Source organism: Eulemur rufifrons, chromosome 5 (genome assembly GCF_041146395.1).
Source record: "Eulemur rufifrons isolate Redbay chromosome 5, OSU_ERuf_1, whole genome shotgun sequence".
Taxonomy (NCBI): domain Eukaryota; kingdom Metazoa; phylum Chordata; class Mammalia; order Primates; family Lemuridae; genus Eulemur; species Eulemur rufifrons.
Window position 1 is genome coordinate 42,829,945 of NC_090987.1, and position 16,739 is coordinate 42,846,683.

General features: G+C 42.0%; 1 protein-coding gene across 1 annotated transcript; it reads left to right on the plus strand.

Moving 5' to 3' along the window:
* The first annotated feature begins 4,990 nt into the window (after positions 1-4,990).
* On the plus strand, positions 4,991-5,509 carry CETN1 (centrin 1). Its single transcript, XM_069468201.1, has one exon. It carries the CDS (start codon positions 4,991-4,993, stop codon positions 5,507-5,509), a length of 519 nt encoding a protein of 172 aa, XP_069324302.1.
* The last annotated feature ends 11,230 nt before the right edge of the window (positions 5,510-16,739 follow it).

Below are 16,739 nucleotides of genomic sequence, written 5' to 3' on the forward strand. Positions count from 1 at the left end.
GTTCCAGGGCCCTTGGAGAATGAAAGAAGGTGGATCAAAGAGTCACCAAGAGCTCAATCTATGAGATATTTTAAAAATCCGACTAAGCCATTCCTGGGCCTCCTGGTTCTGCATTTTCTTTTCTTTTTTTTTCTTTTTTTTTTTTTTTTTTGAGACAGAGTCTTGCTCTGTCACCCAGGCTAGGGTACAGTGGCATCAGCCTAGCTCACAGCAACCTCAAACTCCTGGGTTCAAGCAATCCTCCTGCCTCCGCCTCTCAAGTAGCTGGGACCACAGGCGCGTGCTACCACGCCTGGCTAATTTTTCTAGTTTTAGTAGAGATGGGGTCTCGCTCTTACTCAGGCTGGTTTTGAACTCCTGAGCTCAAGCGATCCTCCTGCCTTGGCCTCCCAGAGTGCTAGGATTACAGGGATGAGCCATGGCGCCCAGCCAGTTTTGCATTTTCTGTCAGATGCCTGCACCTGGTGGGCTCTCTGCAGGCTACTAACAGGGTGGTACAACTGCCACATCGCAAACCCCATGAGATTCTGCTTTGAGTTTATATCAACATAGATCCTGTCTTTTCTCAGCTTGTTTTCACCAAAACAATACTTAATTTGAGCTGATTTGGGCTCTGGGAAGAAAAGGGGAGAAGGCAGTCATTACCTCACTGGTTGCATCTAATTTTATTCCACCTCACAAGTTCAAAACGCTCTGGAGATTCATTCATCTTCCTTCCTCTCCTCCTCACGCTCTTCCTCCCTTTCCCTTCCTTCTTTGACTCCCAACCCCAAATGATATATAAGTGGAGGGCATCTTGGTTGGGTAGGAGTGAGAAACATTGCGGATGTTTATTTTATATGGCACATTAAATGCCACATCCATGTTTGCTAAAACATAGAAGGTTCTCTAACCCCTGGTTGTGTTCCCGGAATATATTTAAAGTCACAAAATAAGTATGGAGCATTTTTTTTTTTAAGGAAATCACATTTGTTCAATGGCCAATCATTTAAAACTGTAATAAAACTAGCAAATGTGTTACGATGAAACAGAAAGCAAAACTCATTTTCTTAAAAAGATAAAACACAGAATTATAAAGACATTTCATGCTTGTTGCAGGCTTTTTGCATATGTTTCCCTGGCTCCCATGGGACTGCTTTAAACTCTCCTTTGCTGTTAGGAGTATTTGGGTGAAAGTTTGAGAAACTGTGAAATTCTGGCAAATTTTTCTACAAAACAGTCTGCTTTTATATGTAAAAGGAGTATTTCTTTATTTCTGGGGTTCATGGAATAAGAAATCATGTAGCCTTTGGCTGGACACTTAAGTCTGTTCCTGGGCTTGCCAAAAAGGCGTGGGTTGAATCACTGGACTTGACTTCAAATTCCCATTCAGAGACCAGTGGGATTGTAAAACTTTTGCTGCTGAGCCCATTTCTTGTAAATGTCTCCACATATTTAAGAAGAAGTAGTTCAGCTCTCTTAGTGTTGGTTTTGGGGTTCCGCCTGCACTGCCCCAGCACAGTTGTCCTGCTTATATAGGAGCAGTGTCAAGCATTTGCATGTTCTCTGTTCTGCATTTGTTGGAAAGTAAATAAGCAGCAGTAAAGAAGCTTTATTATACATGTTTTCTGCCTTGGGTGGCACCTGGAATTTGCTGAATTTGCTGAGTGCAACTTAAATTTTAAAAGGCTCTTGAGCCTCACCTTTTTCATGCCGTGCAAGTCAAATGGAAAACCAAACAGTCAGCATAAGCAAATTGGTGGGTCCTTTCTCTTGGTCTCAACTGACTCCAGACCCTGTTGTGGAATTCCAATACTTCTTTTTTTCTCCCTTCCAGCTGTTAAGTCTCCAGGACCAGACTTGAACAACCATTTCCTCTCTTCCCCTCAGATAATAATCAACAAGTGATTTTGCATATTACCTAGGACATTGTGGCATAAAAATTTTGCATGCCAGAAAATCCCCAAAATAAACAAAAAACACTCATATCCACTGACTTTCCAGGACATCTCATTTACTTTATATCAGTCTTACTAGAATTTGAAAAATGACTTTAAAGTAATGGTGCAATTTTCACGTGCCTTGTGTAGACTCTCACTAATGCCAACCAAGGGCACTTTGCCCAGGTTGCCTCCCACTAGCTTGTACATGGAGTTGAAACAGGGAATGGAGCGAAGCAGAATGGAAGAAGAAGAAATGTAAATATTAAATACCAAGCATATTGCACTTTCTGTCAGTGACTCACCCCAGAATAGGACTCTGTTTTAGATCCCGCAAATTCCTATTAAATCTTTCTAGGCGAGAAGCTTAATTATTGTTAGGTTTAGGGAAGAAAATCAGTAGCATATCTTCCCAGTGATATACTATGTTTTTGTAATAATCTCACCCAGGCCAAGGTTTAAATGCCAGAGTCACCATTTATTGGCTGTGTACAGTCAGGTATATGTTACAGACCTCTCCTTTGCCTCATTTTTTTTCATCTGCAAAATGGGAAATGATTGCAAGGAATAAATAAGATGGCAGATGTGAGGACCAAGCCCAGTATGCTAGGCACACAATAAATGTAAGTTTCCCTTCCCTTTTTAAGTCAGGAGTTTGGATTATAAACATAAAGTAACTCCCCACCAAGAGCTGACTCTGAGGACACTGTTTCTACAAAGGGAGCTCTTGGTGGCCCTTTGTTGTGACTGTTGATTGCATACATCTGGAAACTCTGACAACGGTTTTGCTTTGAGCTCAGCTTGGCCCAAATGCAGCTCTATATAAGGAAGCTTCTATCCTTCAGTTTTTCCCAACACATCATAGCTTGGCTTGAATTTGGGCAGAAGGGTGGGTGCCAAAAGAAATGTACAATGTCTGGGAAAAATTCAGATTCAACTAACAATTACCCAGACCTATATGGCCCCACTGGGGCACTGTCCCTGGATCTGTTATGTGTATTCTCTCGTTGAAAATGCATTAGGAAGCTTTATTGTGATGCTTACTTTGCAGATGCTTCCAATGAATCTGGAAATGACTTTCCCAACGTCACAAAGATAACATGGCATGGAATTAGGATAAGACCCCATGAAGAAAGCAGGGCAAGAGGATTTGCAGTGTTGGAAGATCAGCAGCTGTAGCATCTGCATGCCAAGTCTACTTTGAGTTGATACCATATGCAACCAGTGCTGGACGGTAAGAGAAGGGAGGTCGCAGGTAAGTTTCTTTGGACTTTAGAAACCCTATGTCAGGCCCTCTGTCCATCAAGTCACATGTCAACTGGGGCAGGTAGTGAGATAATGTGCCATGTAAACAATATCTGATCACTAATTTTGAAAAACAGTTGGCAAAATACTTGTGATGGGGGGGAGCTTATTTGTTTTATGTTGATGATTCAGAAGATATTTTAGGACCAACATTAATTGTCATGCATTTATTCAATGAATATTTATGAATCCACTTATGTGTGTCAAGCACTGTTCTGGGTGCTTGGGATACAATAATTCTTGAATAAAATGCTTCAAAATGCCATCTGTTATAACTGATCAAGTAGTGATAAATTTGAAGGGAAAAAAGGCTAAAAAATAAAAGCTCTTTTGTTAACTGTTTAAAGAAATACAGAGCAATTCTAAAGGCAATTCCTTTGTGGACTTATTTGGTAACTTTTTTCTTTCTTTCTTTCTTTTTTTTTTTTTTTGAGACAGAGTCTCACTCTGTTGTCCAGGCTAGAGTGAGTGCCGTGGCGTCAGCCTAGCTCACAGCAACCTCAAACTCCTGAGCTCAAGCGATCCTCCTGTCTCAGCCTCCCGAGTAGCTGGGACTACAGGCATGAGCCACCATGCCCGGCTAATTTTTTCTATATATATTTTTAGCTGTCCATATAATTTCTTTCTATTTTTAGTAGAGATGGGGTCTCGCTCTTGCTCAGGCTGGTCTGGAACTCCTGAGCTCAAACGATCCGCCCACCTCGGCCTCCCAGAGTGCTAGGATTACAGGCGTGAGCCACCGCGCCCGGCCAACTTTTTTCTTTCTTTTCCATTTTACTCTTGCTCTTTTGTTAACAGGAGGATCCCTGTGTTCCCAGGAGGCAATTTTGAGTCCCAACATGCCCTGCATTACCTCTTCCTGTGCCCACTGCCAAAAGAGGGCTACCAGAGTGCGGTGAGTTTCAGCACAGCCCAGACTGGATGATAAACAGTGAGAGTAATATGCTGCTAGGGTTACAAAAAAACATCAGAAAAACCCCTAGAATACCAGAATGTAGTATTTTAACTTCCCTCCCTCCAAATCGAAAGCCTAGTGAATGAAATTATGACCATTACTCAAGTGCAATTATACTATGTAGAATTGAAACACTGAAAAGTAAATCATACATTTGGATATCACATTTCATATTTGAGAACACGCCAGAAAAAATTTATTATTGTTGAGTGGCGTGTCAGGAGACAAACTTCTACAAATTTTCTACATAACTTTTCCCATTTATCTGTTTCCCATTTACGTCAAGTTGAACACATGGTGTGACTTTTAATATTCTCTCTTCCTTCTCCTTGCCCACATTTAATGCCAAGTGATCTCAATCTTGATTATCCTAAATTTACCCTTAGGTAACCTCAGACGAAGAGGACTTTAGAATCAGCATGGAAAAGAAAGGAGGAAGACCCTCCAAAGGAACCCCTAAAACGGGTCCTATGGATGGTAACAAAGGCCTGGAAAGAACCGCGAGCACCAGTGAATTGTATGAGAGAAGACAACTGTGAATACAGGCTGTTCTCGCCAGCTCAGGTATCCACTCGTGGAAAGTGGGTAATAAACCGAGGGAACCGTGGATTACAGGGTAAATACGATCCCACAGATGTGCTGGCCGAGCGAGGAGAGGCTCCCCCCGCCAGCTCCAGGGAGCGGCCTGGCCATGACAGTGGCGGTGGCGGTGGCCACGGGCTAGGGGAGGCCCCGCGCGGCTCCGGGAGGGGGCGCCCGCGCGCGTGCGCAGTGGCGACGGAGCCATTCTGGTAACAGCCGCGGCGGCAGGATGGCCTCCAGCTTTAAGAAGTCAAACACAGCGTCCACCAGCCAGAAGAAAAGGGTGGGTCCTAAGCCTGAACTCACTGAAGAGCAGAAGCAGGAAGTCCGGGAAGCGTTTGACCTCTTCGACTCAGACGGCAGCGGGACCATCGACGTGAAGGAGCTGAAGGTGGCCATGAGGGCGCTGGGGTTCGAACCCCGGAAGGAGGAGCTGAAGAAGATGATCGCCGACGTGGACAAGGAGGGCACCGGGAAGATCAGCTTCAACGACTTCCTGGCCGTGATGACGCAGAAGATGGCCGAGAAGGACACCAGAGAAGAAATCTTGAAGGCTTTCAAGCTCTTCGATGACGATGAAACTGGGAAGATCTCTTTCAAGAACCTGAAGCGTGTGGCCAACGAGCTGGGCGAGAACCTCACGGATGAGGAGCTGCAAGAGATGATCGATGAGGCTGATCGCGATGGAGACGGCGAGGTGAACGAGGAAGAGTTCCTTCGGATCATGAAAAAGACCAACCTTTATTAAAGTCAGTTAAGAGAGAGGTTAAAGTGACTCGCTGGGTTCCCCGCTTCCGTTTTGGGATACCTGAACTTAGAGCACAGCGGCTGTCGGTTTCTTCTCTACCTATTCTCTTTTTGTCTAGATCTATTTCCAAATCTCTAACTCTATTATAGTATTTGAAAGATGCTTGTAACTGAGTTTTGTTTTTTAATTCTCAGGAGCAGACCTGGAGCACACGAAGTTAAACAAAGGGCTCTGAAGCTTGAGTCCACCCACCATTTGCCCTGCACTGGACTTGCAGTGACATCCACTGAACTGGATGCAGGACAGCCTCTTGGGACAAACAAAAATGTGGTTCCCTTGTCACTTCTTTGATCGTCTCAAATTATCTTGCTTTATATATTATTCCTTAAATTCTAGTCATTTCTCCAGCTTAATGAGGTGGGATCTGCCTTCAGGTCCCCCTAGCTGGTTTGCTTAATTGATTATTGGTTTGAAGGAAAATAGTGTGGCCATTTACAAACTTATTGGGCTCAAGACTGATACCTTTTAAAGTTTAGGCTTGCCTTAGGTGGTGATAAATTGTGCAATTTAGACTATTCTCTGGCTTCATACATGCAAATGATTCTTCATTTGTGTGTAAATTATCTACTGGAGGTTACACCAGAGCCAATATGTATACCTAGGCTACAGAATAAAAGTAAATTTTTTATTGACTGAAGCAAAGTGAAATTTGCTTCAGAGATTATGCTAACTAACAATTTTGAGTAAAGATTTACAAATGTAAGATCTTAGTTTAGGAAATTATAACAAATATCGTAATATTAATAACATTATAAGCTACTTATCAGTCATTGGAAAGATCAAGTAATATTTTAGTTATTAAGACTACTGTAACGTAGCGTTAGTCATCTTATTACTGCTTAATTACAAGCCACTATCTCCCTGCTAATTCTTAGAACATCTTGGTTCTTGGTACTTGGTTTTTTTGACCTCTGATACATAGTTGATGTCAGTGGCTCTGGCATATAAGAAGTTCTCTATTTTAAATCTCAGTAAACTGTTTCACTGCAGCTTGTGTATGTGCTAACACCACTTGTTTTCTGTTATAAATTAAGCCTTTCTTGCTTTGAAATAAAAGGAGATATTGAATATCTTTTGAATATCCCTTTTGAATATCTATAAATCTGAAATTAGAGAAAATTTAAATAACGTAATCGTGTGAACATAATATAAATCTATCCACTGAGATGGAAGCTTTGACTAATGTTTTGACAATAGGCAACAAAACTATTAAAGAGGCAAGATATTTTGGTCACAACAAAACCTAAATTAAATCATCATACAAAGTCTCATTAAGATAAATGCTCAAATTCTGGAAAATTTTTCACTTGCTTTGCCAGCAATTTTACCCTTCAGAGGGTGGTGGATGTAATCAGGGAAAGTACTACTCTGAGCTTAATTCTCATTAACAGGGACTAATTTGTCAAAGCAGTGGTGCTAGCTAGCTGAAGTGATGGGTATATAAGCATTCGCTGTGAGAGAGGATTTTGCCAAGGTGGCTGGCACGGGGCAGGGGAACTCACCCAGGCTGCAGATGCTAACAGTTCAGGTTCAAGGTCTTAGTGTGGACTCAGGTGCAGTCATAGTGGGAACAGATGCAACTTGGGCAACCATCAGCCTAAAGGCAAGGGGAGGAGTGGGGCATTTTGGGAAGCAAGAGTTCCGGGCATCCTGGTGACCAGTCCTGGCCCAAGGATTGATGTATGAATTAAAGTAGAAATACCAGAAACAAAGAAAGTTGGCAGAAACTAGGAGAAGCAGTCAGAGTCTCAGCCAACTGGACTGAACTCAGCCTTGGCTCCTGGCCCAGCAGAGGATAGAAAAGAAAACCAGGAACCTGAGCTGAGGCCCAGCAGTCCGGCTGCCCACACACCATGGGGTCTGCAGCATAGTAATTAAAGAGGTACCCTGAAGGCAAAATCCATCCCAAACAAGGAAAGGGGGCTCTGGAATATTTCTGAATCTCACTCACTGATAAGGAAGAACCTCCCAAAGCACTTAACGGTGCATTTATCTGCTTCCCAATTGGCTCAAACTCTGGAGAAGGAGAGGGTCAAGGGTGGAGAGTAGGATGGACAGAACAAGCCTAAACTGGCATGAAAGGTTGGGAAGAACTAAAAATGTAATTTTTGTAGGGCTATCAAAACTGGTCCCAATAAAGAAGAATCGGGAAACATATCAAAGAAACCCATGGGATGTGTAGGAACCTCATGGAAGAGCTCTTGCTTTCTGCTGATCTATGTGACATGAAAAGTAGACCATAGGGTTAAGGGTGAAATTGTATGACAGTATCAAGGTTGTACCAATAAATTATTAAGAAAGCTAATGCCCCAAATAAGCAGAGGACATTAAAGGGAATTTTTCCGCATAAGGATATCTTAGTTACATTTAAAATAAGAAGATACAGGAAGGCATAGGTCCAACTCTTGAGATTGTTTCAGGTGGGTTTCATGGGAAGCAGACTCTGAGTCTGAGATTTGTATGCAAGAATTAATTCGAGTGTGGTTTTCGGATCACCCGGGTGGAGGGGGGAAGAAACCAGGCCTGGGTGGAGATAGAAGCTGGGCTAGGACCAAGTTACAACAAAGACCTCAGCTGATTCCATGGGGAGCTCTGGAGCTAGGATGGCTGGCTGCAAGGAGATGCCCTAAATTGGGACAAGGAAGTTGGGCTTTTAAAACTTCTCACAGACTGTCACTGGGTATGAGCTGTCCCCAGGAAGCGGGGGATGACTTTCAGCAAGGTGGCCCTCTTTGGCAATCACGGGGAGGGTGAACCCAGCTACAAAGGGCCAGGTGTCCACACTCCCAGCACCTGGGGGCGTGAGTGCTTTGGTTCTCAAGTGCAGGGCCAGGAGGCAGGGGTGTGGGTAGTGGAATCTGAGCAGTGCCCATAGCTTCCGCTACAGTCCACCTCTTGTACCACTTGGATCCACTGGCTTTGTATAAGCTCTGGGAGAAGCTAATGCAGGATTCTAATGAACCTCTCTCTCTTCCTGAGGGAAGCTTTTGAAAGGAAAGTTAGAGGGACAAACTACAGCCCCTGCCACAGCAACTGGTCTCTGGGACACAAACGGTGCTCATCCTCTCCCACAACTATCTGATCTAGATTCCCCTTCACCCTCAGCTGGCACCTCTGCTGATACTGGCAGCTTACCAGGTGGATGACCCTGAGCCCCAGGCACCCTACCCTCTCAGGCTGCTGCTGGTGCACTTGTTCCCTTTACCCTCAAAATTGAATGAAGGTGTACCAGAGACACTCAAGTGTATTACCTGGGTGCCAAACATGCTCTTCCCATGCCCTGCCTGCAGCTCCACCCCTCCTGATTTTGGGTGTAATCGTGGGCGGTGCTTCCTTTCCTTAACTGTTGCTCTCTCGGGCATAAGAAACCTATTGGCCGGGCGTGGTGGCTCACGCCTGTAATCCTAGCACTCTGAGAGGCCGAGGTGGGTGGATCACTCAAGGTCAGGAGTTAGACGCCAGCCTGAGCAAGAGTGAGACCCCCCGTCTCTACTAAAAATAGAAAGAAATGATTTGGACAGCTAAAAATCTATATAGAAAAAATTAGCCGGGCATGGTGGCTCATGCCTATAGTCCCAGCTACTCGGGAGGCTGAGGCAGGAGGATTGCTTGAGCCCAGGAGTTTGAGGTTGCTGTGAGCTAGGCTTATGCCACGGCACTCTAGCCCAGGCAACAGAGCGAGACTCTGTCTCAAATAAATAAATAAATAAATAAACCTATTAATATCATGATTGGGTGGGACACAGTTTGAAATTTAATTAGAATCTTCTTGTGCCCACTGGTGGGAATATTCTCACGCTGGGGCCAAGATCTCTAAATGCATGGAGTCCAAAGTTGTGGGCATGGAAAGCCCAAATTAAAGGGTAAATGACTGGGAGTTATGGTAAGAACCATTTCCACCCCTGGTTTGCTGGACTCATGTGTTCTACCTAAGAGATCTCACACCATGTAACAGTCATTGATTTAGAGTATATGCTACATCCTGGAGTATTGTCACCACGTGCTCACTGGTTGTCATGTCAAACCTGGCGCCTCGGGGGTGTGTTCAACAGGCTTTTCCATTGCTCCATTGCTCTAACGTGGTGTGGGATCAGTGGATTTCATGGTCGTATGCCCATGTGAAGTGCTGCATACTTTACACTTTCCTGTAAAGTGGGTCCTTTGGGCCAATGCAAAGTTATATTGGAGCTTTTGTCAATAGAATAAATACTCAGATAAGGTGCTGGCTGAAGCTCTGCAAGCAGAAAAGGCAAGCCTGTGACTGCAATAAGTGTCAAGTTCAGTCAAGATGAGTCACTGCCCTTTCCTGGATAGAAGGGATCCAGTGAGGACCACTGGGCACTAAGAGGCCAGTTGGTCTCCTCGAGGGACATACTGTTCTGCATTCATCGTCCTTGGTGAATAAGAGCCCCTGCTGTTGGGCTCACACTCAGCCTTGGTCTCTGCCACAATGGCTACTCCATTCATGTGCCTATTGTGTCCATGCTAGGGTGGCCATAACCACTGAATACATTGTTGCTATTACTATTTTGAATAATCTAGTAGCTATTAGAGCAATTAAAATTAAGAAAAAATAAAAGATTTTATTTTACTTTTATTCCATCTCTAATGCTATTCTTTAGGTAGATCTGAGTTTCTGACATATATTAATATAATTTGCCTTCTCTCTTGAAGAATTTCTTTTAACATTTCTTGCAAGGCAGGAAATTCCCCTAGTTTTTGCTTGTCTGAGAAAGTCTTTGTTTCTTTTTCACTTGGAAGGATAATTTCATTGGATACACAATCCTAGGTTAGCGTTTTTCCTCTTTCAACACTTTAAATATTTCACTCTACTTTCTTCTTGCTTATGTGGTTTCTGAAGAGAAGTCCGATGTAAATCTCACCCTTGTCTCCCTACAGGTAAGGTGTTTTCACACCTCTGGCTTCCTTCTAGAATTTCTCTTTGTCTTGATCTTCTACAGTTTGAATATGACATAACTATGTGGAGATTTTTGGGTATTAATCCTGTCGGGTGTTGCCTAAGCTTCCTGGATCTGTGGTTTGTGTCTGTCATTAATTTGGGAAAATTCTCAGCCATTATTACTTCAACTATTTCTTCCATTCCTTTTTCTTTTTTGTATTGTACCAACTTTTCTATTGATACATAATAGTTGTGCATATTTATGGGGTATGTGTGATATTTTGTTACATGTATACAATGTGTAATGATTAAGTCAGGATATTTAGTACATCCATCTCCTCAAGTGTCTATCATTTCTATGTGTCGGGAACATTTCGAGTCCTCTCTTCTAGGTATTTTGAAATATACAACACATCGTTGTTAACTATAGTCACCCTACTCTGCTGTCAAACATTAGAACTTATTCCCTCTATCTAACTGTATGTTTGCACCCATTACCTACCTCTCTTCATCCCTCCCCCACCCACCCACCCTTCCCAGCCTCTGGTATCTATGATTCTACTCTCTACCTTAATGAGATCAACTTTTTCATCTCCCACGTGAGTGAGAACTTGCAATACTTGTCTTTCCGTACCTGGCTTATTTCTCGTCACATAATGACTTTCACTTCCATCCATGTTGCTGCAAATGGCATGATTCCATTCCTTTTATGGCTGAATAGTATTCCATTGTGTATATATACCACATTCTCTTTATTCATCTGTTGATGGACACAGGTGGATTCTGCATCTGTTATTGTGAATAGTGCTGCAGTAAACATGGAGGTGCAGGTATCTCCCTTTGACAGACTGAGTTCCTTTCCTTTGAATAAACATCCAGTAGTGGAATTGCTTGATTATATGGTGATTCTATTTTTAGCTTTTTGAGAAAGCGCCATACTGTTTTCCATAGTGGCTATACTAATTTACATTGCCACCAACAATGTACAGGGGTTTCCTTTCCTCCATATTGTTACCAACATTGTTATCTTTTTGTCTTTTTAGTAATGGCCCTTCTAACTGGGGTAACATCATATCTGAGTGTGGTTGTGATTTGCATTTCTCTGATGATTAGTGATGTTGAGTATTTTTTCATATACCTGTCGGCCATTTATGTATCTTCTTTTGAGAACTGTCTGTCCATATCCTTTGCCCACTTTTTATGTTCCTTTGTCTTTTTCTTCTCCCTCTGGTCTTCCCCTCACAAATATGTTACAACTTTTGTAATTGTTCCACAGTTCTTGCACATTCTGTTCTTTTTCATTCTTTCTTCTCTTTGCATTCAGTTTTGGAAATTTCTGTTGACATATGTTCAGGCTTATTGATTCTTCCTCTGGCTACGTTCGTCTATTAATGATCCCATCAAAGGCAGTCTTCATTCTGTTGCAGTGGTTTTTATTTCTAGTATTTCCTTTTAATTCTTTCCTAGAGTTTCCATCTTTGCTTTTGTACGCATCTGTTCCTTCATGTTGTCCACTTTTTCCATTACAGCCCTCAGCATATTAATCAGTTAATTTAAATTCCTGGCCTGCTAATTCCAAAACCTCTGTCATATCTGAGTCTGGTTCTGTGCTTGGTTTGTCTCCTCAGACTGTGTTTTTGTCTGTTAATAGGCCTTATAATTTTTTGTTGAAAGCCAGACATGATGTATCAGATAAAAGTAACTGAGGGAAAGAGGCCTTTAATACGAGGGTTTATGTTTATCTGGCTTGCACTTAGGCTGTGATTACTGTTTACTGTAGCTCTGGTGTCAGAGGTTAACTTTCCTCTGGTGTCCTTGTTTTTCTCTCCCCTGTTATATTTAGGTTTTCCTAGGGTTTCCTTAAATAGAGTGCCAGGCTTGCAGTTCTCTTAGCTGCAATTACACAGGAGCCCTTGTGATGCGGTGGGAAGGTGGGGGGACGGGAGTAAGTATTCAATAGTCCCTTAATTAAATATCAGTCTTTTAGTGAGTGTGAATTGGATACTTCCCTTTTCCTTTCCCCACAGTAGAGCAGCCTGGAGTTGAGTGTATCCATTTGCCCAGGTTGACCAGGCTTTGGTAAAACCCAGTCTAATGAGCACTGGTAAAATGGTTTCCCTGGGGTCAGGCCTTGTGAAGGAGAACAGGGAGCTTTGGGAGTATTTAAAAATGGCTGTTTTTCCCTCTCTCTATTGGAAGCACAGGAGAATTTTTTTTTGATCTTCACCCTAAGAATCAGGTGAAGTTCCTGAAGGTAAAACTCAGCAAAGTGTGAGGGCATCCCCCACACACGGTCTCCTGGATTTTTTTTAACTCTCAAGCTAGTGCACACTGAGCCTTTAAAAATTTGTCAGTTAAACTAGTTTAAAGTGTTTCTACCTATGCAGGCTGTGGCCACAGGTTTCTCCTCCTGGGCTTCTGCTCCCAGTAAGCTGTGATCCCCCCATGTGCCTTGTCTATATCATTATATTGAAGTGATATTCTTGTAGACAGCATGTGGTAGGTCATATTTTTAATCCACTCTGTCAATCTCAGTCTTTTAATTGGTGTCCTTAGACCATATATATTTAATGTAAATATTGATAGGTAAGGGCTTAAATCTGCTATTTTATTTTTTTCTTTCTCTTTGTTCTCTCCATTTTTCATTTCTCTATTTTCTTTTTCCTGCTTTCATATTGGCTACATGAACACTTTTTATCATTCTTTTATTATTTCTCTATAGTGTTTTTGAGTTATTTGTATAGCTTTTTTAGTAATTACTCTAAGTGCTTCATTATATATATCTAATTTACACAGTACACTGGTGTCGTCATTTTACCAGGTCACGTGAAATATGGAAATCTTTCTTCCCTTTACATCCCTTTACATCATTTATAATATGATTGTCTTAAATATTTCTTCTACATAAATTTAGAACCAGATTAGTGTTATAATTTTTGCTTTATCCATAAAATAATTTAGAAAATTCAAAAGGAGAAGGAAAGCTTATTGTATTTACCTATATTTTTGCCTACCAAGTTATTTCTTCCTTCTTAATGTCCATAGTTCCTTCTTTTATCATTTTATTTTGGTTTAGAGAACTTCCCTTACCATTCTTTTAGGGCGGATATGCTAGTGACAAATTCTCTTAGTTTTCTTTCCTCTGAGACTGTTTTCATTTCCCCTTTTATTCTTGAAATTCACTGGATATAGGATTCTGGCCTAATATTTCTTTCCTTTTGTCACTTTTGTAAGTGTGCAATATGCTATCAAAATAAAAACTCTGCCAGGCGTGGTGGCTCAAGCCTGTAATCCTACCACTCTGGGAGGCTGAAGCTGGATTGCTTGAGCTCAGGAGTTCGAAACCAGCCTGAGTAAGAGTGAGAGCCTGTCTCTACTAAAAAGAAAAAAAATCAGCGGGCGTTGCAGTACATGCCTGTAGTCCCAGCTACTCGGGAAGCTGAGGCAGGAGGATCACTTGAGCCCAGGAGTTGGAGGTTGCTGTGAGCTATGATGATGACACTGCATTCTATTCAGGACAACAGAGTATGACTCTCTCAACAACAACAATAACAACAACAACAACAACATAAATGGACTGTGTTTCATAGGATTATGTTCCCATCATTAAGGGGGCAGAGGCATGGGTTAGATTAATATTTTGCCAAAATGCCACAAGTACTTCAGGCATTGATGTTGTGATGCCATGCCAGGCAACTCCATTTCAACCTGGGTTTCTAAGGATGTAAAATGAAAGAGAATGTATTTAGATAAAGAGGCTTTAGAGCCAGATTTCATTTTGATGTTAACAACCACACAAAATTACTTTTCCTACATAAGAACATTTTATTACTACAGTTCATGATGGCTACTTATAGGAAATGTGTCTGCCTTATTAGTTTCTTGCCTGATAGATCTATAATTCAAAGTGGTAATATAAGGTGATATATGTGATTTTAACAATAGCACTTATAATAGCAATTATTTCGCCATACCATGCACTGTCTAGGAGCTTCTACATATTCTATTATCTCCATTTTACAAAAGGAGAAACTGACGCATGGTTAAATTAAGTAATTTGTGCAAGGTCACATAACTAGTGTGTGTAAAGGAAGAGTTTGAACCTGGTCTGTCTGCTGCAGGGTCCAGGCTCAAAACCAATATTCTGAGCCGAGCGAGGTGGCTCATGCCTGTATCCTAGCACTTTGGGAGGCCGAGGCAGGAGGATCTCTTGAGACCAGAAGTTCAAGACCAGCCTGAGCTAGAGTGAGATCCCTGTCTCTACAAAAAATAGAAAAACTAAGCTGGGCATGGTGATGCATGCTTGTAGTCCCAGCTACTCAGGAGGCTGAGGAAGGAGGATCCCTTGAGCCCAGGAGTCTGAGGTTGCAGTGAGCTGTGATGATGCCACTGCACTCTAACACTACCAGCAGAGTGAGATTTGACTCAAAAAAAAAAAAAAGAAAGCAACCAAAAAAACCAACAAACAAAAAAACAACCACTACCCTAATTCTTTATTTAACTTAACCAACTTGTTAGACCCATCTAGTTCAATAAATATCCCCTTCAAAGTTCACACACTTAACCAATGGTGTTGCTGGTCTCAGAACATTTTTGGAAGTCTTCTTTTGGAGACAACCTGAAAACCTCCAGTAAATTCTTCTGAACATTCTCAAGAGGCAAATCTTTCTCCATTGAGACTGGACTTAGTTTTTTGAAATAGCTTCAAGTTGTTTGTAGTCAAATCTGATAAAGTGCCTGGAAAAGTTAGGTATTGTCATTTGTGGTTTAAAACAGTAAATGCCACCTAAATGATGAACCTAATTTCTTTTAATAGTTTGTAAACTGACTTTGAAGGCACTTCCAAAATAGAAGTACCAGAAAGGTGGTGGCTGGGAACAGCATCATTGGAATAAGTCTCTAAACACCAAAGCTACCCAGTATTTTGAAGGAACCACATTCACTTGATGTGTGCATCTGGTGATGTTATTTTCAAAGTTATATACCACACGGATGCATTATTTGCTGTAAGAGAACTGTTCTGACATTTATTAAGACATAAAAAGGGGAGAGAAAAGGCACCAAATAGAGATTCTCATGCATCAAGGGCTCAAATAGCATAGATCTTCATTAGGTGACATTAGAGAGAAATGACACAGACTTTGCCATCGCAGGTAAAAGTAACAAAGTCATCAGCTTCCTAGTGAGACAGACCTGGGTTTGAGACTCCGCACAACCATTTCCTGGCTGGTCTTGGGAAAAATGACTTCTTTAAGCCTCAGTGTCTTCATCTGTGAAATAGGAGGAATTATATTACCTTGTCAGGATGTTGTCAGAATTAGAAATAATTTATATAAAGTAATCCAACACACAGAAGGTCGATAAAGGGAAGATATTAAAAATAATAATAGGTGAAGTGAACCAAAAAAAGATAAAGCAGATAAATAAATGCATCTTTCTCACATGTAAAGTATAATAATCTCAGAAAAGCATTGCCTAAAATAAACATGCCGGCTGATCCAACATCCACCATCCAGGACTACTGGATAGGAGGTTGGGGACCCAGCAGTGGAAAAATATTTAAAAATTGTATGGCCCCTTAGCGAGGGTAGACTTGCAATTCGTACTGGCTTCCTGCTGTCTAGCTGCCTCTTCCATCATCCAGCGTTTATAAACCTGTGGCCCAGGACCAGAATCTGGCATGTACAATTACCCTGATGTGATTAATTCACATTGTATGCCTGTATCAAAACATCACATGTATCCTAGAAATATATACAACCACTAAGTGCCCATGATAATTTTTAAAAAAGAACCTGGCACGTACAGATGCGCTTGGCGGCTCCATCACAGCACCACACAAAGGGCCGGGAAGCCGGCACGTGGGGCTGAAATTCGGCCACTGCCCCTGCGTTAAGCCCAGCGCCAGGCACAGGGAGCAACTGCTCGGAGGTACCTTTTACTTGGCACATAGACACCAACTGCTTTTTTTCCCTCTTGCTTCATCTAATGTGCACAAGTCGTTGTATATATTACCTGTTGTCCTGCCATAGCAATGTGTTTTTGCTTGTTTTTATTTTTTAAGTGCGTTAGGTGGGCAAGTTCGAAAAATAAGGAATTTCATGTAAGCATCTATATTTCTGGCTTCTTTTGAAAAAACCGGATGTTCTTTCCACAGTAAGTTCACATTCCTTCCTGACAACCATCAACATTTAGCTGAAGTGGGGGGGGGGGGCCTCTGCTCACTTCAGAGGGCGACAGTGCAGGTTCTCCGCAGGCCCTCGCCACTCT

Coding starts and splice junctions, on each gene's coding strand:
- CETN1 (XM_069468201.1), top strand. CDS start 4,991: ATGGCCTCCAGCTTTAAGAAGTCAAACACAGCGTCCACCAGCCAGAAG.